Source organism: Alosa sapidissima, chromosome 13, assembly GCF_018492685.1.
Source record: "Alosa sapidissima isolate fAloSap1 chromosome 13, fAloSap1.pri, whole genome shotgun sequence".
Taxonomy (NCBI): Eukaryota; Metazoa; Chordata; class Actinopteri; order Clupeiformes; family Clupeidae; genus Alosa; species Alosa sapidissima.
In genome coordinates this window covers 9,902,030-9,927,600 of record NC_055969.1, presented here as the reverse complement: position 1 = coordinate 9,927,600, position 25,571 = coordinate 9,902,030, and the positions used below count along the sequence as shown (strand labels likewise).

Below are 25,571 nucleotides of genomic sequence, written 5' to 3'. Positions count from 1 at the left end.
GAAACTACGCAGTGGGAGAGCTGAAACTTCCCTGCCAACAGTCATCTGCACTGCTGCAGGCCCTGTGTCCAATGTTGTGTCTGATCTCCAATAAAACTGTCCTTTTAAAATAGGAAATAAGCAACAGGATTGAGGACCTCCACTTTGAGCTGTTTCTCTAATCCCATGGTGGTAATAACCACAACTGAAAGCATGAATGTAAAGAACACATGTTGCATCTTGTATATGCTCTGAATGTCTTCTTTCCTCCAACCAGTGATCACACAAAAGCTTGTTTAGTATATTTGTGACCCATCATTTCTGTGAATCTGTACCAGAACCATGCTATGACTGCAGGAACTGGTGAATATGTGAGACAACTTTTGTATTTTGGATTACATCTATCTGCTGTCATTTAATAAATATAACAAGGACATTAATATGCCTTCAATTAATCAAAACATTCCAGGAGGAACTTCTCTTCTGTATAGTCATCCTATATATAACTATATTTCTTCACACTCTTAAATGTATTTCATTGTATTGTGTGTCACTTTGATAGGAGTATCCCCTATCTCAATCTAATGTAGCACTGACACAGTGCTTGCTGTGAAACATCTGGGTTCCTGTGGCTTGGCAACCATGAGTTTGATGCAGATGGTAGATTGACCCACAACAGTGCAGTTGAGAGCTCATATTCTCAAAGTTACACACACACACACACATACACTCTCTCTCTCTCTCGCTCTCTCTCTCTCTCTCTCACTCACTCACTCACTAACTCACTCTCTCTCTCCTCTCTCCCACCAGAATAGGTCAAAAGAAACACTCATCCTATTTCCATTTCAGAGAAATGTGTATGTCCCATGACAGTGCTTATGGAAAGAATTCACCTGCTGTGTGCACTAAGGGTCACTAAGGGCAAAATCTCATGTCTGATACATCTAATTACACATACGTATAATACACGATTAACAAAAGGCTGTGATGATGACAGCCATGCAGATATATGTGGTCTTAATGTACAAGAAAGGGTAAGTGAAAGCTCTATTTCTCGTTATTTTCTCGTTACTCTCACTGGTTACTTTATTCAGATTAAAGAGCTTTTTGCTCCAACTCTAAGAATCTCCCATTCTTTGCCCATATATTTAATTTCATTAAAAGATGATATTTTTCTTGAAACTATACCCAGATGGTGTATAGGCCTACTATAAAATATGAAAAATAGAGGGAAATATAGGAACATAACCGTCTGCAACAACAGCACCCAGTGGCAGTTTAGTGGTACTATCAACGGCTCATGTCTGTAAAAATTGCACAGGATATGCCAGTAATAAAAATTACATTAAATGTAATACACCTATTGATTATTAGAGCTTTCTTTTTAAAAAAAATGAAACTTGCTTAGATCTGGTCAATTCTAAACATTCTTACAAACACATTTCAACAGGGAAAGAAAGAGGGGTGTGGGCAATTATAAGAATTTTTGTGCTGGTGGAATTTGGATCCATGGTATGCATGAAGTTGCATATCAGAGACTGCAAAACAATATCAATTCAACCACAGCAAAAGCAACAGTTAATACATCCCTGAGTTCCATGAAATGCACTAAGCCATAAAGATGTTTTATATTTAGAAAATTGCTTGAAGATGTTCAAGGGAACAAACACTAACCATTAATTTTCGTCATGCACCATTGTGATTCAAACAGACCATGAAGATGTGAAACTACAGCTCAATATGTGTGGTTAATTTTTCAAGCCAAATATGAAAAATATAAACTGTTTGTTTTAGATGGGTAACTCAGCGGTAAATCATAGATTTGAAAGGAAATTGCAAACAAAATCACAAGGAACAAAGGTTGTATTTAGGTGCCATATGCTTACAGATTGTTTTATGGCGTGCATCCAATTCTTTTTTGTTCTTCCCTTTTGTATGATCCCTGAAAATAGTTAGCTATATACGGAGAGTGTCTGACTGAATATTCCAGTGTATATGACACTGCTAACCTCAATAATTATGTGGCGATAGTCAATGTAGTCATTAGACATATGTCTGTACTGCCCTACTGTATATGACACACAGTCAAACCAAACATCTTACCTGAAATATGGGTTAAGTCATGAATGAATCCCAAGTGCCACTGAAAATGTGATAAAACAGTACAAGACATGGGCACAGTAACTCAACAATATGGGACACCAACAAAATTCAACATCTTTTTAAAAAAGGGAATGGATGTCTATTGAACACACTTGTGTTAACAGTACACAGGCTTTAACTTGGCTGTTGACTTTGGACCTAATTAGAAAGGATTCGTGCAGTGGGATAAATTCCTCTTTTATTCCTAGTGGAGGTCCACGGCCCACATTTGGAGCTCCATCAGTTGGGATGAACTGAAACCTTGGGGACTGCTAATGAGCACCATTTGGTTTTCTCATTAGGAACACATGTGAGAGCAGGGAGGCAGTGCACCATTACAACAGCACTTTAACCTAACTGAACTGATGGATTTGTCCATAGCCCATACAGCGCCATTAATTTCAACCACTTGGATTCTGAATCTCATATGGTTCACTGTACATTCCCAGGTAAAAAAGTAGTATACTTTAGTGTGTTAGAAATATGATTAAAGTACATGAAGTATAAAGCAAGTATGCTTACACTTTTTGTACTTTATGTAAAGTATGTTTAATGTGTACTTTTAGAAAGTATACTTCAAAGTAGATGTTATTAAGTTCAACTTCAGTGTACTAAAATTAAATATACTTATTGTGCAATATTCAAAGTGTTTTTGTAATGTACTTTTTAAAAGTGTACTTTGTTGTTAGGGTATTTTAAATGGTAAAGAAGTTTATTTAGTTTAAGTGTATTAAATTGCTAATACTTAGAGTTGTAATATAGTCTACTTATGGAAAGTATATTTTTTTGGTAGGCCTAATACATTGTTTGCATAGTTTCATAGTCATCTCACCTTTAATTAAATACTAATGTGTGTAGCTTTTAGGCCTGATATGTCAGCCGCATGGATGGCAATGTGCAATAACCTAGCCTAGACACACTGATCTATCAGTTTTGGTCATCAAATAATATTTTTTCTTTTGTTGATTTTGTGTCTTAGCAAGGTAGTAGCCTATACGTTTGTGATGTAGTAGAGGTTGTGAGAGGATGAATGTGGCATTTTGTTAAATTTATAGGCAACACAGTTAAATGTAGGCAGTCCAGTTGACCAATAACATGGTTGTTTGAATTTGAAATGGAGTGGGCGGATCTGTGCAGCTTTCCAGCAAAACGTGGTGTGAGCAAACATTAAAGTTATTTTATACAGTCTGCTTGTAACTTTTTTTGCAAGACAGATGGACTGTAGAGACCAGAAAATGCATACGTTTATGGTCCGTATAAGGTTACAGGTTTGTCCAAATTAAAGATACCATAAATTCTAGTAATGCCAGAGACGTTGGTCCTACAGAGCCAGAAGGACTCGTCATATGAGATAACAAGGGCTGAAGCCAGTTGGATCTAAAGTGCCAAGTTATTCGTTATCAGGTGAGTCCCAAAGCATATTGTTAAATGATTCTGATGTAGCTTACTCTTTATGACCTTCGGTAGTCTTTGGAGAAGTTAAATTGATGGCTTAGCAATCTTTCAAGAGTTTGTTTTTATCCTTGCTAGTACAAGCTAGCAATGCCAGATTACGTTAGCTAATTTAGCTAACGTTAACGTCATAAACGTCGACCAGATCCCTATCAAGAAGAAAACTAATGTTACATTAGCCTGCTTTGTGTTTGTGGGATTATTGACAAGCGTTGGCTAGCACTAACGTTAGACAAACTATGATGGAATAAAGTGTGTTCTTTATTAAGCAACGTTTGCCTAAACTTCACCAATGTTCTTTAATATTATAGTGTAGGCTAAGTTAACTCACAGAACGGAGGATGGTGCTAGGCTAGTCACACTTCACATTCATTAGGCATGCTAATGACATTGTAACTGTTTTTTTCTTTAATCGTGGAGACATCTTTTAAAATGAGTCTACAGGACAAATTACATGCATTTTATGAAGTAGAACGTTTTTTTCCACAATTGATATTAGAGGGGGAATTAAACCTGGTGTTCTAAGTTAGTGCTATTAAGCTTAGGCTACATGATTGATATTATGCCTTGGTTTATGCGATAGATTTAGATTTTTTTTAAATTATTTGTGTTTGACAGAGCATTCAAGTTCATTTCATGGTAGTGTTTGTAATTTACCTAGTTTTAATCTGTAGCCTAACTATGTTTTTACAGGTGTTCCTGGACAGTTTTGAAACCGAGATGTCTGAACGCCTCAAATAATCAGCAGTAAAGGTAAATATTCTTCATCCAGGACCTTGTCCCATTACTCTTAAAGCATAACTCAAGCCAAAATGCAACCTAGGGTCTTTTTGTGAATGTACCGGAGTCAAACTTTCGTTTGAAAGCATAAATAAGTCAGAAGCGCCACCATTAAGCTTGACTGTATTGTAGTTTCTGGTTCAAATGCCATTTTGAATGGGAGTCGTAGGGGCAGAACTATTTTGATACATGATGATTTTGATTCATGCATCAAAATAAAAGGCTAGTGCCCCTACGACTCCCATTTAAAATGCCATTTGACCCGAAAACGATAATACGGTTGTATTGGAAACAAAGGAATCTAAGGTAATCAAATGCAGAAAACAGGGTGGTTGCACTCATATCGGTGCCAAAGTGCACAACGCTTTAAGGAAAGACTACCTGGCCAGGTCTACCCATACCAGGATGGCAAACAGATGGTGTCAATACCAATTTGACCCATAAAAAGTAAATGGCAAATAGGTACAGATAATCTGTATTAATCTCATCATTGCCAATGGATTTCTGTGTAAAATATTGTTTATCTTGTAAAATGTTGTCCATCTTTCTGTTCACAGACAACAGAGACAAATTCTCTAATACCAAGGTCAATGCATTTGACTGCTGTCCAGCCCCGGGTTGCCACCGAAAACTTTATGCATCTTGGACTGGAAGATGGTGTGCTAGTAAGGAAGCTAGCTACCACAGCCTTTGCCACCACATCTCAGTGTTGGGAGGGAAGTTCACTCACTGCACAACTCTACCAGCTGTACCTTTCCTCCTCAGCCATGATCCGTAACCACCATGGTTTTCTTTCTGGGCCAGAAGACTTTGCAAACAAATAAGCAATAAATGATCATGCATTACAAATTTAGCCATGTTAGACTGTTAAGTTGTTGGCTTGTAGGCTGGGTCTCCAGTAAACAATTTCAAGCTTAGAGGGCAAATTCTCTCACCTAGGAGGGTAAACAACTTTTGTTTTTCATGAAATCTGCATTTTGAATTGATGGTCTACCAATGAGGCTGTAGAGTATCGCGACACAATAGTGGCAAAAAGCACTTGCGCGATGAAACATGCATTCGGGTGTATTATATTATATATAATTTCACACACATAGATATTAAATGTGTGCGCACAAATTCTCTCTGCGCGTGCGCACTCAGAGGAAACTGCTCCCCAAGCATGGAAGAAAATGCTGCGAGCGAGGAGGAATCTGACCAGCGCTCCAAACAGCCACTCTAAAATCTATGCATGTGAAATAATATAATACGCCCAAATGCATGTTTTATCGCGTTACCACATCCAACTTGAAAAGATATGCTCAAGAGATCCATAACTTTCAGAAAAATGTTTTACTTTTGTTATGGATGAATATTATGTTTTGTTTTCATTCATGTCAATAAAATGTTTTTCTCATAATCAAAGTGTAATTTGTCATGTAACAGAATAGGTAGGAGAGTACTAATAGTACAAATTTAAATCACACTAATATTACACTTAAATTGTATGCCTTTATAATGCTTAAAGTATCTTAAGACTATACTTTTATTAACATAACTGCAAACTTTCAAGGCACTTATTGTAGTCAGGAAGTACATTTGAAGTTAATTTAAAATATTACAGAAGCATGCCAAATGAATAGAAATGAGGAGGATAAGAGTGTATTCAAAATACACTACTACACTATTATTAGTTATACTGTAATGTCTTTTAAGTACATTTCCAATACACTTGGGATGTTACAAAATTGTACTGCGACTGTGTTTCGAATGCTCATAAAATCTCTTTTTGTATAATGTACTTAAGAACACTTAAAGTTTGAAAAAAGTTGTTCCATTTTAGCACACTAATTATACTCAAAGTATAGTCAAGTTGGTATTAAGTTGAACTTAATACATAATTCAATACACTTAATTACACTTGGATTTGACGAAAAAAGTACAAACGGTACTTTCAAAAAGTATACTTTTAATAGTTTTTTTTTTTTACCTGGGTTGTCATAAATCACGTCTGCTGATATGCTGATTGTAATGGGAAATGGTTATGGTTTATGGTGGTTATGGCTGTGTGCAGTTGGCTATCTGAGGGCAACCATTGTAGTCTAATTGTTATTCTGAAAACTATATGTATTTATCATAAGAATGGTCAGACTCATTCCTCAAGAGGACAGGCCATTTTAATTTGTTGTGCAAATGTAGTATTTCACAAAGACATCAAAAGGTATCTTCAGCTTTTCAGGCCTTGGCTCAATAATGTGAACACCCATAGCCTGCATCACTGACTTGCCTAAGTGAATACTGCTGAGTTAGGCTACAAAATATTTTCAAACGGAATGTTTAGATAAGGCCTAATTCACATTTTTCATCCTGGATTAGGCCTACCTTAATGCATTTTAAGGAGAAAATGAATCTAGGTTTGTATGATGACAATGTAGATAGACCAACAAATCAAATAATGTCAAAGGTCTAAGTAGCCAATAATAAAAGAATTAGACATAGGCCTAATGTCTATGCCCAACAAAATTACAAAAATAATGTCAAAGCTTGTTAAATGGTTAAATTGGCAAATATAACCTTAGTTATATAAAATATATTTTTATATTTTATGATTATTTCTTATTTTCTTTTTCTAAAATGAATGGCATTAACCCATGTAGTCCCTCACCCATGTTGAGGTCAAGGGAAGCATTATTACGAAAAATTGTTCCTACCCGGATCTTTTACATGTAGTTCCACAGCAAACAGGAGGAGGAAGACGTCTACCATGGCGGAGGTAAAGCCACGAAACTGTACAAATATAGCTGTGTCTATTGTAACTAGTTACACTGGGATAATTTTTAGCCATGCTTGTTCATTGTGTAGTTCCAAATGCCATTTACGGTGACTAACTTTTTGATTACGAGATCCCCTCTGATAATGAAGCTAACGTTAACGTTAGCGAACTATCGTAACGTACGTTAACGTAGGTCTAGCTTTTACTGCTAACCTTAGCTGATCAGCTAATGTTAGTTAGCTAACGTTAACGTCAACTTTAATCACTGTTATCGTCGGTATTTATTGATTGACCAGCCGTGAAATAACGATATACCTGTTCAGTAGTAGTGTTGTATGCGTAAAACAAAGGTGAAAGTAGGTGGCAGGACAACTGTGTTTAGTTCCTGAATGTAATCACCTGGTAAGTTAAAAAGAAGCGAATGTTAGATATCGCTAGCTAGTGCTATTGCTGCATTGTTTGTTATCATAGCACTGAGCAGCTAACGACGGATGATTAACAACCCAGCTCGTTAGCGAACGTAGGCAAGTTAATATTTGATATAGCATTCTAGCTGAGATGTACAAAACAACCTCCTGGACGTACTGTTTAGATTCAGTAGATTGGTCTGAATGTTGTGTGACATAAACGTCTATTGTGACAAGATATGTTGTTGATTTGTTTTACAAGAAAGTTAGCCTACATGACATTTTAGACGTCAAGCAGCTATAACCGTTGTACGCAAAGTATGACATTGTTTTCCCTCTATTTATGTTGATTTTGAGGACCGATGCATTGACTGGTTAATTTTATATCAGACTCTTTCTTATTTCAAAATAGTACAGCTATATAGGCATATGGGCAATTAGTGATACATCACTTATCTGTTCAACATCCACTTAGTTCATATGTGTTATGGTTTGTATAGTATTGTTTTATTTTCATTAGGCTGTGACATTAATGTGACATTGTTGTTTATTATTGATATTCTCCGTAATGTAGTCTTACCATGCTATTGTTATTGTTATTATATTATTGATTAAATGTACATTATTGTTTATTATTGCTATTTTCCCTTTTTCATTGTTTATTTCATTAGGCTATTTATTTAATTGACATGGTTGTTTATTATTGCTATTCTTCTCCTTATTATAGTCTGATCTTTTATATTGTTTTGTATTTGTATGTCGCTTTGGACAAAAGCTTAACCATCACTTTACTATCTACATGATGTGTTGCTTCCTCTGTCCAGACGCACAGCTTGCAAGATCTGCGGCAGCAAGCAGCTATTGCCTCCAAGGTGTTTATACAGAGAGATTACACATCAGGCACCATATGCAAGTTCCAGACCAAGTTCCCATCAGAGCTTGAGACCAGGGTATGTCTTGTGCTTAACACGTTCATTAGGCACCGTTCTTTTAATGTTGGTTTTGCTGTTATTTAAAATAGTTAAAAATGCCACAATGTTGTTAATGATGTAAATGTGCCCTAAACCTCTGTGGTGAATGTGCTGGCTTCTCTCCTCTCTTAGATTGATAAGCAACAATTTGAGGAAACCATTCAGACTCTCAACAACCTCTATGCTGAGGCTGAGAAGTTGGGTGGCAAGTCCTACTTGGAAGGGTGTTTGGCCTGCCTCACAGCCTACACTATTTTCCTGTGCATGGAGACCCATTATGAGAAGGTGAGGAAACTCTTATTAGGCCTTTTCACACTGGCAAAATCGCCGCGATTTTATGTACCAGAATCGCGGAGCGACTGTCCCTTTCACATAGACCGAGGCGGAACGGCGGGACAAAGTGTCTCGCCAAATTTACTACCAAGCCCCCTAGACATTTTGCTGAGTTTTTTCGTTCCGGCACCAGTGTGAATGGGTCAAGGCAGAAAGGGGAATCTGGGCGGGCATTTCGATGCTATATCCAGCCCACCACAGGGTATTGCAAATAAATCTAACTGATCAAAAGCAGCAATAGCAGAGACAGCACATTATGTCAATCTATAAATTCACAAAGTCTCCAGTCATTCAATGCCTGCTAGTGCTGACTGTAGCTTGGAATGCAATCAGTTGCCATAATAAGCTATCCTAAAATCCAGCGAAAAAACAAAGCATGAACTCATGAGCGTCTGTCTGCCCTATATGTATATCCTCTGATTCTAATGCTTACAGATATCTAGGCGATATTTGTAACATTTGTTTTGTATTTGGCCTGTTATAAAATCATGTAGACCTATTGAACAATTTAAACACATTAGGGTTACCAGGTGTACCTATGTTACCCAGGAGACACACTGTAAAATTGCTCTTATGTAAGATCAATACTTTCCAAGATACAGCCAGTTTTACAGGGGGAGGGGGGTCAATTTTGTTCTGCCTTTTTCTTTTTTGTCAAAGTTCACAAGCCCACAGCGCAAGAACTAAACCATGTAGGAGGCTCACATTTTGCATGCTGGTACATATATATGAATAGTATGTAGCAAAACCGTTATGTTTGGTCTGGATGATCCTGCATGGTCATAGCTGTCCCTCAAAGTTGATAAAAATTTTATTGGCGTTTTTGGCTGGGCTCTGTTTAGGCCTTCAGAAGACATATTTGTACTCAACATAGGCTCTTGATTTATTTTCCTTACTGAGATAAGTAGAAACACTCTCACAAAAAACAATAAACATAAAATAAATTCCTTCATGGTCTAAACAGCAGACCTTACAAGTCTGAAAAATCATTTTGGTTCTCATTTTCAGAGCACCCACCTTGTGGGAATATGCAAAGATATTTGATCCCTTTTTTTAAAAAAAAAACACCAATTTGACTTGTCTTATGCAAATCTTTCTTTTTTACTTTCCACCCTGAACATGGGCAAAATGCACCATTGAGATCAATATGTTTTGTATAGAGCTACCACAGGTTACTCTATACAACCACAGGTGGCACTGTGGTAACTCTATATAAAACATATTGATGTCAATGAACACAAGCTATTTTTTATTGTTGTAATATTGAATGATTTCATTAATAAATTGTATGCACAGTGCTGGCGGCGCCACTGACCAAGGCCACAGTAGCCTGTGAACCTCTGATTTTCAAAGGGGAATCACGGCGAACGCAAGGGGCAACTCTTCTCTTCAAGTTCCCTTCCAAATTACTTTTGATTGTCTGAAGACATCTATCGCAAGAATCTAACATTCTAACAGCAAAGCAAATGCAAGTGCGTAGTCGGCAGGATTCGAACCTGCGCGGGGAGACCCCAATGGATTTCTAGCCTTAACCACTCGGCCACGACTACCTATGTCAATTGCCTTGCTCAATTGCTATGAATTTCATATAGGCCTAACATACTGTAGAGATCCACCACCCTCCCAACCCTTCCCTCCATCTACTCCCATGGGAAGAGTAAAGGGCTGTTCACACCAGGAACGATAACTATAACCGTAATGATAAAAGTGTCCGCACTGACCAACGATAAGCAAAGTCTCTCCTTGTGTTGATGAATGTGATGGCTAAAATGTAATGAGTTCTGGGGCTGTTAGCTTTTTATCGTTCTCAAAATCGCTCTGAAAGTGGTCCCCAATCATATTGTTCTTAATGTCGTTATTGTTATAGTTAATGTGTGAACGCCGTCATTCATATAACGAGAACAATATTTTTTATAGTTAGTTATCGTTATAGTTATCATTCTTGGTGTGAACGACCCTTTAAAGAAATAACAGCAAAAAACATTAAGCATTTTCTTATGTGTACAAAAATGGGTGCTGCTTGTTCACCTGCACCTGTCTCTACCACAATGAGACCTGCTGTTTTTACTACACTGGAGCCTGTTTCTGCCAGCAGCTTCACTGACTGACTAGAGTTGAGAACATGCTTGTATCAAGTTTGATCTATGCATTTTGTCTCACTGTTGTCTGCAAATGTAATTTCATTTCAGATTAACATTATAATGTAATTATTGAGGCCTATACATTTATTTCTTGCCATCAGATTAACATTATAATGTAATTATTGAGGCCTATACATTTATTTCATGCCATTTCACACTGAATGGAAAATTTAGCCTACCTATGATGCTGTGCATCTTTGTTCCTCGCCAATGTCTGCTGATTAATGTATTAAAAGCAAGTAGTCTCATTTTTCTCTTCACGCTATGGCAGTTAGAAAGACACTGCCATAGCGTGAAGAGAAAAATGAGACTAATGAGAAGCCAGGAAAACTTTGCTGCATGTTGAGGCTATGGTCAAGTTCCGTATGATGTAGAATGCACTCATGAGTCTTGTAGCTCCCAATCCAGCATAGTTATAGATTCATTTCAGAAGTCAAAGCTACAACCAATGTGCAGAATAGGTAAAGCAGGGGTAGAGTGAGGCGGAATCTATCCACTAGTTAATCAGTCGGCGTTGCCAATTATTCTCAAAGACAAAAATAGAAAAATTCTAAAATGGCTGAGAAGTGTGGAAAACACTGACCATCCAAAAGTAAAGTAAAATATTTATGAATGTTATTTACCTCATACACATTTTTGTTAGTGTTCGTCACATTGTTCGCTAATGTAATCTAACTGTATTTTCAATATTATACATTTTCCTTAGATTTTTTTGTCTGTTATGATTTAACTGTTTGGCAAACAATATACACTGACCATAAATAGCAAAGTAAATAAATATAGAGCCATATGTGGTGATGTCATGTTATTGCTTCACATAGTGTATTCCGGTATGTTTTCTCAGGTGCTAAAGAAGATAACCAAGTACATCCAAGAACAGAATGAGAAGGTCTATGCCCCACTGGGATTGCTCCTCACTGACCCCATTGAAAGAGGACTCCGGGTCGTATCCTTTTCTGATAGAAATTATGGACTCACAGTAACACTACAGCATTCCAGTATTATGCAAGTTTAATAGCCGCAGTGCTTTATTTAGCATATTGATACTTCATGTTGTGGTCCTACCTCAACTGACGGACCTTGACTACGACAGTCTGAGCATGTGCAACTGAAAACATTCAGGCAGTACTGGATCATGGACTGACTGGAGTCTCAAATGCCCCATCAGCATAGTCATTGCCCTCTCCCATGTTGTAGCTTACCACTGAACACAGATTTGGTCACTCCTTGGTTCACTATGAAAAGCAAGCCTACAAAGATTTTCTGTGCATTGTTTTACAGATGTGGTTCGCTCCTTACAGCTTTGCTGCTTTTTCCCGTAACATGTTGTTGGGAGAGATGCTGCAGCATTTACTAGCATACATAAAAAGGAGGAACAGACTCTTCCAATTGCAGTAAATGAAATGTCCACCCTTAATCAAGATTTCCCCCCCATCTGTAAATCACAGCACATTCCTCCCACACTTTAATCCCCTAAATCGAATTTTCTTGTGGCCAAAATAGTGTAGAGGACCCCTTTGAAATAGAGTCAAATGTCCTGTGAAACTAATCATGGAATGTGAACCGTCAGAGACACTTACTGCTGAGTTTTTGGGCAAGGCAATGCTTTTTCTTCCATTGACAAATAAGGGGAAAAAGAGACCATGTCAGCACAGAGAGGATTTCCAGAGATTATATCAAACCTTTGTCTAGTAACCGGCTAAGTAATGTCAGTAGGTCCTGTTCCACTTGTTGAGCAAGTCAATGATAAAATGTCTGTCTGGAACAACAAACCTGAGAGAGAAAAAAACATTAGTTACCACTGATGCACACATGCGCCCTAATAGTCTATGGTTGGTTGTGGAGTGCATGAATTTAATTGTTAAAGAGTTTCCTACCATCTTTAACTCATTCATCTCCAGGTGGAAATCACCATCTATGAGGACAGAAGCTCCAGATAAAAGGAGAGGGAAAAAAACAAAACACCAAAGGTAAGTGTTGCCCTTTAGCATGTGTACCCCCCAGGTAAGTGTTGCCCTTTAGCATGTTTACCCCCCAGTCACAGTAGTACCACTAGTTCAGGTTTGGGAATACCTCTGCCGCAGTTAGAAAGCATAATTCTTCTGAGATCACTGTTGGGCCTGTCACACACACAAACCTTTAGTGGAACGTGTTTAAGGAACAGGAAGTAGGTAATTATTTTTATATTTCCTGTATCCTTAGAAGTGGTTTGGAATGTCTGCGTCTTGGATTTATACGGCTTTCACATTTCATTTGTTTGGTAACATGCTCATAATTAGATACGGACATGTCGTAGCCGTTTTCGCCTCCATTGTGAGAACAAAACAGGCTTATAAAGTTAGGCTGACTACTGAGGGTTTAGTTCATAGTATAAATTGTATCAGTACTGTTCAGCCATTCTGTATGATGATAAGCTTTCTTGTCTCTTTTTTCTGCCAGTCACGCTGGAGTACACCACTTTGGTTGGCCTTCTGACCTTTCAGGCCTGGCTCTTTACCCCTTCTCAGCACATACTGTATGGTCCAGACTTTCTCCCTCATGTATCCTCCTTCTCTAGTGAGATCTGGACTTTCTCTCCATGTGGGAAGCAACAGATCATGTGTCCTGGAACTGACTAAAGCACCCTCTCTCTCACCACCCCTTCACCCCCTTACCCTTATTTACACGTTGAAATACACAATAATTGTTTTGTATTTGTACAATGTTGTATTCTAAATTTACTTTGAAGTTGCAAATGTTTTTGTGCCATGTTTTATTTTTTACAAGTACTTGGATGTAGTGTATTTCCCATCCCCCACCCCCCACCCCACCCCTCCTCACTTGTGGTGTATGTACTTGTCTGGAGCAGAACTTCCGTGATCAGTGTGCTCCTCTCGTTCCTCACAGTACAGTGGCAGCCTCCCAGGTGTGATTTGTTTGTCTTCAGAAGTAACTAAATTCTGGAAAACAAGTCAACGATCTTCTGTAAAATTGCCAGAATGTGTAAAATGTTCTTAAAGTTACATCAGCAGAATTTGTACAAATTTGCAGTGACACGCCAGCTCCTCGCTGTGCGTGGACCTGGCTGTAGAGTGGACACAGTAGTTGGTGGCCATTGTGACTCTTGAATGATGTTTATCTGTATCATTCCATGCAGTTAAGAGTTCTCTCCCAACATGAGATGATAACCATCTTCATCTTCTGCTCAAACCCATGACACTATGTTTTGATGCATATATTAAGCACACACCAGGAAGACTCTTTAACCTGTGTTATGAAATGACATCTTTACTACCCATGTCCTTAGCGTGGTCCTTTCTCTATCATGAATGGCGGTCCACAGAAGCACCATTAAAACCTTAAAAGTATCCTCGGCTTTTAGTGTCTCATATGGTATATGAAAGCTATTAACTTGCTTCTTTTGTCTTTTTTTCCTGATTTGATTTTTTTTTTCTTTCTGCTGCAATTGTGTGTTGCATCATAATAAACATTGTCAGTCTTGTCTGAGAAAATATTCTCAGCACAATTATTTAAACCATGTATCTGTAATGTACCATAATAAACAGAATGTTTTCTTGAAGTATGAGTGGTCATCAATGTGTTTTTAGTGAAACAATCACTGACTTCACATACCATAAAACTAATTTAAAGACATTGAAAGAACAAAATGTATAAGTTTATTTTAATGATTCCGATAGAGAGGTTTTTACAAGGACCAGTACAATAAGTTAATAAATTCCTTGTGTCAAAAGCATCAGCATAGAAGTTCCTCGGTGTGAAAGTGGTTAACATCAAATAACTGCCTCCTGTGAGTCATCCTCTTTACCAGCATACAACCACACTTCCTCCCATGTTGCACCGGACGGGGCTGTGTGTAAAACTGATGACCTAATCTGATGTTTCATGTGGGCTTCCAGACATGGTTCCATCAGACCTGAGTTGGGTCAACTTCAAAATCAGAAACACAAGCTCTGATTTTGGTCCAAATTTTAGGAGAAATCAGATGTTAGCGGGAAGACATGTTTAAAAAAAGGAAAGCAAAAATGTCTTGCACATAGTCTCATAGTCATAGACAGGAACAGCACACAGTTTTCCACACACACACACACACACACCTCCATTCATTATAGTGACATTTGCCAGTGTTGCCACAGACAAATAAATGATTCATAGCCAAAGTTAACAAACACTTTTGATTTGACTGGAAGATTTGAACATTATGAATTACTTTGTTTTAAGTAAGTTTAACAAAAAAGTTTAAAGTTTAACAAAAATTCTGCAATACATTTACAGTTGCATAGCCAATTATGCAGTGATGCCCCTCTCTACTGGTGAAAAGGTAATATTACATATCACTACATTACTATGTAGAATATAAATGTAAATATTAATTACATGTATTTGCATGTAGCCTATCTAAAGGTTAAATGTGAAGTTATGGTGTCAAAATGTACACACATCTACATTTATTGCATACATCTATTCAAGTTTATCAATACATTTAGCCCATGCATTATTTTGAACTGGAAGTATAAACAAATGTTTGAAACGTTAAACAAAGTGATAATGTATTTTTTTTTTTAATTTCTTAAAGAATTATAGGCCAAAGCAGCTTGTACCACTCATGTACCACTGTTTTTTAAAACGCTGAAATCGTCATGTCTTGTTGCGCTTTCCGTAGAAAGGAAATCAACATGGCTGCTTACTGAGGAGCCACGCTGGAGCACTAACTGGATTTCAGCATAAGCGAAGAATAAACTATTTCTGTCCTAATTTAGTATAAATTGTTCGGAATCATGTCTGGTAGACATAATAACAAATTACCAACAAATTTGCCGCAACTTCAAAATCTCATAAAAAGGGATCCGCAGTCATACACAGATGAGGTGAGTGACGTTAGCTACCTCGCGACTAGCCTATAACTAAAGTTACTGCAGCTAGTAATCATAGTGTGATATGTAAACAGTGGTATAAATAGCACATACGCAAGTCATAATAGTTATAACAAAGCTAAATAGACCTGTCGTTTGTCGTTAATAGTAATTGTCACAACTGTCTCTTCAGTTCTTACAGCAGTATCGACATTACCAGTCAAATGTCCAGATCTTTAAACATCAGCCAGATAAACCCAACAAGGAGTTTGAGGAGCTGGTTATGTTCCTCGCCCAGGTAGCTGCTACAGTTTTTCTTACTGAAATTACATGCAAATCTCTGTAGTGATTCGATTTTCTGACCATGGCATAATTCTTAGAACAGTAATCCAAACATCTCTCTTCTCAGATTGGACACTGCTATCAGGAACAGTTGGCTAGTTTCCCCCAGGAGTTGGCAGAGCTACTCTTAAGTCATCATACAGTGTTGGAAACTAGTCTGCGATTGGTATGAGTTGTGTTAAATGCAGTAAAGTTGTTAATGATGAATGCTGTCCATTGGCATTGACTCATAACATTTATCTGTTCTTTGTCTTGTGCGTGACTTGCAATTCTCAGACATTCTGCAAAGCCTTAATCTTACTCAGAAACAAAGAGTTGATCAATCCCACAAACCTCCTAGAGCTGTTCTTTGAGTTGTTGCGCTGTCATGATAAATATCTCAGAAAGGTGAGTATGAAATACCAGGGAAATGTCAGTTATGCAAGGAGTATCATTTTGACTTAGGTGAAGTTTTAAGGACTCGATCTGTGAATCTGTTACTCTCCTCCAGTTTATTTCTAGGGGAAAAAATGAGCTAAACACAATTCATCATTTTGCCTTAATGACATAAAACCCATGCTGAGAAAGTTACATCAATAGGTTCCCAGTCACAGTCTTTTCTGCAAAAAGCATGGTAGTTGTGGGATTTATTTGTACCCGCTGAACACTTTGTTTATTGTTTCCTCAGATGTTGTACACACATATTGTGACAGATATCAAAAACATCAATGCCAAACACAAGAACAATAAACTGAACACAGTAAGTTTGATTATCACTTTTCTTCTGAGCTCTGAATCATTCCAAATAATTCACCTCTGTTTATGTACTAAACATTGTTTGTTTCTCTTGACTCAGACTCTGCAGAATTTCATGTACACTATGCTGAGAGATAGTAACCCCATTGCTGCAAAAATATCTCTGGATGTGATGGTTGAGCTCTACAATAGAAATATCTGGTAAGTCTGGTACACTGTGGTTTTTATCCATTATTTAGTGAAATTGGAATTATATTGTCTATTGAAACATTTACTTTATATATGTCTCCATTTTAGGAATGATGCCAAAACTGTCAATGTCATAACAACAGCATGTTTCTCAAAAGTCACAAAGGTACAGGACAGAGTTGTGCATTGTGCTTTTTGTCATCATTATTGTTGATATATTTTTAGTTCTAGTGTATGCCGGTTGACTGTGTGACTGATTTTGATTTCACCTCTTAGATCTTGGTTGCTGGACTAAAGTTCTTTTTGGGTAAAGATGAGGATGAAAAGAAGGACAGTGACTCTGAATCAGAGGTACCATTTAGCAAACCGAAGATGAGCTGAAATCAGCATTTTTTGATACAGCATTGCATTGCACAGAGTTGTCTAATTCAAATCCTTGCTTCTAGAATGAGGGTCCAAGTGCGAGGGACCTCATGATTCGGTACAACACAGGAAAGAAGACTTCAAAAAACAAGAAGAAAATGGAGAAAGCCATGAAAGTTCTGAAGGTAGGCCAACACACAAGAGCCGTGTTCTTTGTTCTCTATGTACCAGCTTGTGAGCTTAAAAATTACATGCAACTTGATTGACAACTTTTAATGGATATGTCTTTGATATCTGGACATTATATGCTATAAACCTTTAAAACCTTTTTTATTGTGTTCATTGAACAGAAACATAAAAAGAAAAAACGAGCAGAGGTCTTCAATTTCTCTGCTATCCACCTCATTCATGACCCTCAAGGTGACAAAGCTGGCTTTCATGCTGAAACCAAGTACCGTAGTCTTTTATCTAGATGGATATTTTATTTGTCCTCAGTAGAAGAATTTATTTATTTATCCGTCACATCACCACGTTTTTTTATCTTCTTTTAAAATATGACTTAAAATTCCCTTATTGTTCCCCCTGTTAGATTTTTCAGAGAAACTTTTCAGACAGCTGGAAGACTCCAAGGAGCGCTTTGAGGTTAAGATCATGATGATGGAACTCATATCCAGACTAGTGGGAATTCATGAGGTAAGCAAACCAATATCTGGACTCCGCTGTAATCATGCGTCAGCAGTGGAATGTGGTATGTCCATAGTATTAGTATATTAACTAAAGTGAATCAGGCGAAAGAGTATTTTTTAAAAACTTATTTTTCAGAAATGATAATATGGCGGTAGTGGTGTTTTATGCTTGTGCATATCCCAACGGGGATATTTCTGTGACTATATAATATCAGACATTTGTTTTAGAATATTGATGTGCAGTGCAGTGACTGACACTTTCTTCAGCCAATCCTGTTGTTTTACTGGAGCAATCGGTAGTTTAACAGGTCCTCTCTGTCCACAGCTTCTCCTCCTCAACTATTATCCATTTCTCCAACGCTTTCTACAACCACACCAGAGGGGTAAGAGTTTTCAGCATCCTTGAGATCCTGAAACAAACTCCAATCTTGTCTGTACCTGAAATTTTTAGTGACTTCATAGATTAGTTACTTCATAAAACAAAAATTTACAAAAAGATACATTATTTGTCTGTTCCTTTCCATAAACACAACTGGTTTGTCCCTTTTCTTTATTTAGAGGTGACAAAGATATTGTTGTGTGCTGCACAGTCATCCCACCAGTTGGTGCCTCCTGAGGTGAGAGAAGGCTTTATTTACGTCCATAAATTACTGCACGCCTTCAGTGCTATAATCAGGTTTACAGCACTAAATAGATTTATTGTGTTGGACTTTTTATTCACGGAACATCTGAAATAAACACTAATTCACTTGTTGTGACCCTCAGGTCATGGAATCGGTGGTAATGACCATCGCCAACAATTTCGTCACAGATCGGAATTCAGGGGAAGTCATGACAGTGGGGTGAGTAACTGTTGTTGCTGTTCTTCTTTTTAAATCCTTCATGGTTGAGTAGCACGATATAGATAGCTAGATAATAGTGTAGGAATTTGTTTAAAAGAATATGCCAACATTTGAGAAATTGGCTTGTTTGCCATCTCCCCCAGAGTTAGATAAGATGATGCTATGCTAAGCTAGGGTAATGGTGGGTGCATTAGACGGCTTTGCTGCACACACAGAGACGGGAAGGGAATGTATCATTTTATCTAACTCTGGGCTGGCAAATAAGCTGATTTTCCAAATGATGGTTTAGGCTATTAAGTCACTCCACAGTATTTGAAAGCACATATGTACATATAGCACAATGCTTTTTTGCCCATGAATGCTGATATATGAGCTTTTGTGTTTTTATCGTCTACAGTATCAATGCCATCAAGGAGGTGGTGGCCCGCTGTCCCCTGGCCATGAATGAGGACCTGCTTCAGGATCTAACACTGTACAAAGCACACAAAGACAAGAGTACGCCAGCACAGCACAGTTCTCGACCTACGACCCACTCTATGCTTACTTAGATGCTACATTATTTTGACGAAAGTTCCATGTGTGATTTACTTGCCTTTTGTGTTGGTTTTCCCCTCTCTGTAGATGTGACTATGTCAGCCAGGGGCTTGATTCAACTTTTCAGAAGTCTGAACCCACACATGCTTCACAGGAAAGATCGGGTGAGTCTTGAACATGGAAAGTGATATTTCACACATACATCAGTATTTAAATTATACTGGACACTCACCTGAGGTGCGTTGAAATTTGGCAAACTGTGGAAAACGTTCGTGGTGAACATGTTTTCTCTGAACAGTTAAATTTGAACAATTTGGTGTAAGCATTCCATTGTAACGGTAACACTTTGTCCAGCTCACGTCCAGCTTCACTGTATGTTCACGGAGAACTACCACCTCAGACTGTTTGCGAGTGTTCGCAAACGTGCGCCTATGTATGCGAATTTGAACACACCTCTGGTCTCTTCCACAGTCAACTCATGTACCATGTAATGTGATTGGGAGGCCATTTTGCATGCTGTGTCTTCTAACTTGGTTATATGCTTTTTATACCTTATGTTGGTTTTGAAGGGGTCAATTGGTTTAGCTTCCATGCTGCAATCCATAGGGCTGTTTTTTGTGTGTGTGTTGGGTGTGGTATTCTGACCATGCAAATTCTGTTGCTAGGGCAAACCTACAGAATCCTCCATTGAGGCACAGATACAGAGCTATGGTGAACTAGGGGCAAAGGATTATATCCCTGGAGCAGAGATCCTGGAAGTGGACAAAGAGGAGGGAGACGAGGACGAGGATGGTATGGATGGTCATTTTACTGGTCAAAAATGTGTGAAGCTGTCTGGCAAGAAATGTGCTGTGTAATAATCCTGTATTAAGACTTTAAAGAGCTCTTTATCTGCTGAAGGGTGGGAGAGTGCCAGTGATGAGGAAGATGACGATGGAGAATGGGTGGATGTCCATCACTCATCAGATGAAGAACAAGCGGGAATAGTAAGATAGCAAATTATTCACTGGTCAGTTTGTGTGTGTGTTTGTGTGTGTGTGTGTGTGTGTGTGTGTGTGTGTGTGTGTGTGTGTGTGTGTGTGTGTCTTAGCTCATGTCTTCGTTTTTGTTGGATCAGGCGGAAAAGCTCCAGAACATTCCATTGGAGGAAAGAAAGGCCAAGGCTGCCGCGGTCAGCACCAGCCGCCTTCTCACACAGGACGATTTCCAAAAGATCCGCCTGGCACAGATGGCCAAGGATCTCAATGCTGCCCCTGGCAAAGGCCAGAAGAGGAAGAATGTGGAGATTGATGATGAAGAAGAGGAAGGGTAAGACCACCTTTGTGTTGATCTTGTAATGGTGCATCTTTTGTGTGTGTGTGTGTGTGTGTGTGTGGAAAATATGACGTAACTTTATGGAGATCCTGTGAGAACTGTTGTGCAGAAACTGGATTTAGGACCTGTCTGTCTGTCTTCTTTTCACAGTGGGGAGTTGCTCTCATTAAGAGCCATTGAACGACTGCATAAGAAACCCAAATCAGACAAGGAAGCACGACTAGCCACAGCTATGGTGAGTGCACCTATGGCCATACGTAATATTTAAGGACGCAAAGGTTTCCTTTCTAAGATAATAATCTGATTCAAATTACAAAAAGTCACACGTGGTGTACTGTTCACTATAATTGAAAGTGTTTTATGTCTTTCATCCAGGCTGGGCGAACGGACAAAAAAGACTTCATAAAAAAGAGAAATAAGCTGAATCCACATGCCAGCACAAGCAACAAGGAGAAGAAGAGGCATAAGAACTTTATGATGATGAGGCACAGTCAGAATGTTCGAACCAAGGGCAAACGCTCCTTCAGGGACAAACAAGTGAGAAATCCACCATGCCAATTCCTTTCTATTACCCTTATGTAACGGTATTTTAAGCATCTCTCTCTCTCTCTCTCTCTCTCTCTCTGTAGTATTTGTATTTGCAAATTGACTAATGCATAAAAGGTTAGTAAAGTACATTTTAGATATTGTTTTCTTGTGTAATTGTTGGTCTTGTTCCTCTTCAGATTGCCCTCCGAGATTCACTGCTGAAGAAAAGAAAACACAACCGGTTTTAATCGAGTAACTGAGACCACATCATTACTTTTGTGCATCATGTTAAATGGTCATCGTCTGTACATCTGTTCAAGAGGGCTGTCCCTCTATTTACTGCATAAAGCATAAATAAATGTTTGCTTTTTTGTACAGATCACGCCACCATTAAAATCATTTTAGCCTATTTGGTCTTTTTGATGTTATTCAGACAGATTTCTCTCTCGTGCGCATGCTCTCTCTGTAGTATTTTTATTTGCAAATTGACTATAATTCATCACGTTAGTAAAATTACATTTTAAGTATTGTTTTCTTATTTGTTGGTCTTGTTCTTTTTTAGATTGCCCTTCGAGATTTACTGCTGAAGAAACGAAAGCACAACCGGTTTTAACCGAGTAATGAGACCACATCATTACTTTTGTGCATCATGTTAAATGGTCATCATCTGTAGGCCTACATCTGTTTAAGAGGGTTGTTCCTCTATTTACTGCATACAGCTCTTAGTTTGCTTTTTTGTACAGATCACAGGACCATTCACAGGACACACAATCATTTTAGTCTATTCAGATGTTATTCAGACAGATATCGATTTATCAGATTCTGTTCCTCCTAAATTGGCATTGTTTTAGCGTAACAACTTCTAGAATAGCTTTCAGTGTGACGTCGACGCCTTATACTGCGATGAGACGTCTCCGGTTATAAAGCAGCCATAGGGTCTATATTTTATTGCCATCACTTATGTTCGATGAAATGCCGCTGAAAGATGTTCAGGTATGTTTTGTTCTGGCAATATATTTTAGATAATTGCACCTGCTCATCACAAATGATCAGATTTAGCACGTTCACATAACTTCTAGTAGATTTTTCGCTTAGCTGTAAAATATGACCTTATGGATGTGTTTTACGCGCTGTAGGAAACGTACAGGTACAAAGTGGACCCTCCCCTTATGTGGCGTCGGTATAAATATGACTCCTCATTTAATCCAAACAAGTACAAGTAAGTTACCGAACATGGATAATTGCCTTATTTTAGCAGTGTGCTATAGGCCTACTACTTGAGGCTCAAAAAGACCTTTCTCGGAGTGATTTCTCCCCAGGAGGAAGCTTCACGACGTCGTACAGTTCACTGGGTTGTTCCTGAACAAAAGGAGAGAATTCCAGTGCCCTCTGCCTTTTGCGAATGAGATGGTTTCGTTTGACATCAAAAGGCTCCGACATGTGACGACTAAATACTCCTCAAACGCACTTCTCAGGTTAGAGAAAACGTAATGCTTAATGCTGCACTTTTATGTAATAGGCTAGCTCAAAATCTTACTAGAATACCAGGTCTATTGGCAACATTTGCTTCCAAATTTAAGTTGTGTTGTTGGTGGATGTAACTTTTTGTTTGTCAAATTATTTTAAACGGTGTGATATTTCCCCATTGTAAAAAAAATTATATTTTGGCCTATATTATATTTGTTTGGCCTCAGACTTTTCTATAGGAAAAACAAAAGCCCCATTGCTCATCATGGAGTAAATAGTAGTAATATGTAATGTGTTTATGTTTATCTGTGTCATTGCAAATTTCCAGTGAAAAGACGCACAGTGAGGCAGTCTGTAATGAGAAGATGCTACAGAAGCCTGAGCTTACCTTCCACATACAGACCCTGAGGGATGGTCTTGGCTTCTCTCGCTCCCCTGGACACCAGAACCTCAAGAAAAGTTGTGTCTAAAGTGGAGCTGTAGTACTCTCCAAGCTGCTGTGATTCTCACAATAAAACTGTCAGACATTTTTGTTATGTCACATAATTAATTACAGTCAGTGATGCTGCCTGTGTTGGAGAAACTACTCCTTAGAAGTTGAACTAAAGCAAATCTATCCCAGAGAGAAATGCAGCTATACCTGGAAAAAAGAATTCAAACTTATTCACAAAACAAAAAGGATCAAATTGACAATGTAAATGTGATGCAAAGTTGATTTGTGTAAATTCAGCTCACAAGTAAAAATGTAGGTATGCTGGGAGGAGCTGGAGCTGAGTATCATACAATATATATATTTATTTATGTCTTTAATTGTACATACAGTAGAGTGTGACCGGAAGCAGATAGGAGAGAGAGAGATGGGGTGGGACCGAGAAATGACCGGCTCATCCTGATTTGTTGATATTGAGGCAATGATTCCATGCAAAGGCTTGGGCTTCAGGGCCCCCTGACCCCTTGGGCCCCTGGGCCTGGGCCCGGTAGGCCTGTGCAGTAATCCATCCCTGATTGAACCTCAATGCAGATCTGTTATTATGACCGCCGCGCATATAGGTTTAGTCAGATTTTTTATTTTTATTTTTTTTTATTTTTCGCATGCCCAAATTTCCGTAAATGATTCCCGGTACACGAAATTTGGTGGGCATGTAACCCCATATAGATAGCATGGAACCATCGTTTTTTGTTTTGATCTGTAGCCCCCCCCCGCTGGACTGGACCCCCCGAAAGGAGGGTAGGGCAGACACAGTTTTCTGTGAATATCTCGAAAACCGTAGGGTTTAGGAGGACCATTTTTTTTTCTTTGTATGTTGATCTCAAGGGGCCATGTCAACCCATTCCATAACCACTCATTTCATGTATAGCGCCACCTAGTTAAACACAAAAAAGTAAAAATGAGGTGTTGTAATTGAAGGTATCTGTGACCTAACATAGTCAAAACTGCACGAAATTGGAAGTGTAGGATCATTATGACACCCTCTGTATGCATGCCAAGTTTTGTGGAATTCCGTTCATGGGGGGGCCACACAATAAATTAATTTATGTTACTATACACCAACTGGCCTGTAGGTGGCCGGAGACAGTTTTCTGTGAATATCTCGAGAACCGTAGGGCCTAGGAGGTCCACCTTTTTTTGTATGTTGGTCTTAATGGGGCATGTCAACCCATCCCATTACCACTTATTTCATGTATAGCGCCACCTAGTTAAAAATTAAAAAGCAAAAAATGAGGTGTTTTCATCACAATATCTCTGGCTGACAAGGTCAAAACTGCACGAAATTAAAAGTGTAGGATCATTATGACACCCTCCGAATGCATGCCAAGTTTCGTGTACTTTCGTTCATGGGGGGCCTTACAATAAAATAATTTATGTGTGCATTTAGTGAAGTACACCAACAAGGATTCCCGGGACACTGAAAGACCGGGGTACACAAAACTTGGTGGGCATGTACCCCCACATGGATAGCATGGAACTGTCATTTTTCGTTTTGATCTGTACCCATTTTTTTCCGTATGTTTGCCTCCAGGGGTCATGTTAACCCATTCATGTGCACACATGTGCACAAACAGATACACACACACACACATACATTCACAGTAATCATACGTATGACACATACTCACACAGTAGACATATGTACGCTTGCATGCACAGGCACATACGCAGGCACACACACAAGCACGCACACACACACCCACACACACACACACACACACACACACGCACACACACACCCACACACATAACATAAACATAACACAAACAATCAAGAATTTCTCAGAATTATGAACAGGCAAGATGGAGGTGGGGTTGTATAAAATGAAATTTACATGTGAAATCTATGAACTAATCATGTTTTGGTACTTGTTGTCTAGCAGATACCAGTGAGAATTGAGTGTAGATAATGCATAAGACAGTTAGAATCATATAGGCCTTTCAGCGTGATTTATTTTTGTGGAAAAAATGTGCTGGACTGGGCGGCGGTCATATTTTGTACCGCTCTGCGGTACATCTAGTTTGTAAGTTGCTTTGGACAAAAGCGCCTGCCAAATCCCATAACCATAACCATGTAGTTATCATTATGGTGTTTATGGCCCTTATGGTCTCCTGTATTTTCTAAAAGCCAGTAAAGAGTTAACACTTGTGTTGAATTAAGGTTGTCAGCTCAGGGGCCCACTTCAAATATGCACTATAATCTTCTTAGCTCAGTCCTACCAGCAATGATTAGAGAAACTCTTGATGGTTTCCCGAGAAAAGTGAAGGAGGTGA

The 25,571-nt window shown here is 38.5% G+C and overlaps 2 protein-coding genes across 2 annotated transcripts; both read left to right on the top strand.

Annotated features, from left to right (window-relative positions):
• Positions 1-4,578: 4,578 nt before the first annotated feature.
• On the top strand, positions 4,579-14,516 carry golga7 (golgin A7). The gene is made up of 7 exons (XM_042059333.1): positions 4,579-4,772; positions 7,078-7,105; positions 8,337-8,462; positions 8,616-8,768; positions 11,802-11,903; positions 12,859-12,927; positions 13,397-14,516. The coding sequence occupies exons 1-6, from the start codon at positions 4,759-4,761 to the stop codon at positions 12,895-12,897; spliced, it is 462 nt and encodes a 153-aa protein (XP_041915267.1). The 5' UTR covers positions 4,579-4,758; the 3' UTR covers positions 12,898-12,927; positions 13,397-14,516.
• A 1,109-nt stretch (positions 14,517-15,625) lies between these two features.
• sdad1 (SDA1 domain containing 1) lies at positions 15,626-21,749 on the top strand. Its single transcript, XM_042059332.1, has 22 exons — positions 15,626-15,822; positions 16,001-16,105; positions 16,217-16,315; positions 16,426-16,536; positions 16,817-16,888; positions 16,985-17,085; positions 17,182-17,239; positions 17,350-17,424; positions 17,520-17,621; positions 17,787-17,856; positions 18,026-18,129; positions 18,448-18,505; positions 18,681-18,739; positions 18,888-18,964; positions 19,362-19,459; positions 19,586-19,662; positions 20,164-20,290; positions 20,399-20,484; positions 20,616-20,806; positions 20,963-21,047; positions 21,188-21,349; positions 21,538-21,749. The coding sequence occupies exons 1-22, from the start codon at positions 15,733-15,735 to the stop codon at positions 21,586-21,588; spliced, it is 2,058 nt and encodes a 685-aa protein (XP_041915266.1). The 5' UTR covers positions 15,626-15,732; the 3' UTR covers positions 21,589-21,749.
• Positions 21,750-25,571: the final 3,822 nt, after the last annotated feature.

Coding starts and splice junctions, on each gene's coding strand:
- golga7 (XM_042059333.1), top strand. Junction 7,106..8,336: donor AGACGTCTACCATGGCGGAG/GTAAAGCCACGA, acceptor TCCTCTGTCCAG/ACGCACAGCTTGCAAGATCT. Junction 8,769..11,801: donor TGGAGACCCATTATGAGAAG/GTGAGGAAACTC, acceptor ATGTTTTCTCAG/GTGCTAAAGAAGATAACCAA.
- sdad1 (XM_042059332.1), top strand. CDS start 15,733: ATGTCTGGTAGACATAATAACAAATTACCAACAAATTTGCCGCAACTT. Junction 16,889..16,984: donor AGAACAATAAACTGAACACA/GTAAGTTTGATT, acceptor CTCTTGACTCAG/ACTCTGCAGAATTTCATGTA. Junction 17,086..17,181: donor CTCTACAATAGAAATATCTG/GTAAGTCTGGTA, acceptor TCTCCATTTTAG/GAATGATGCCAAAACTGTCA.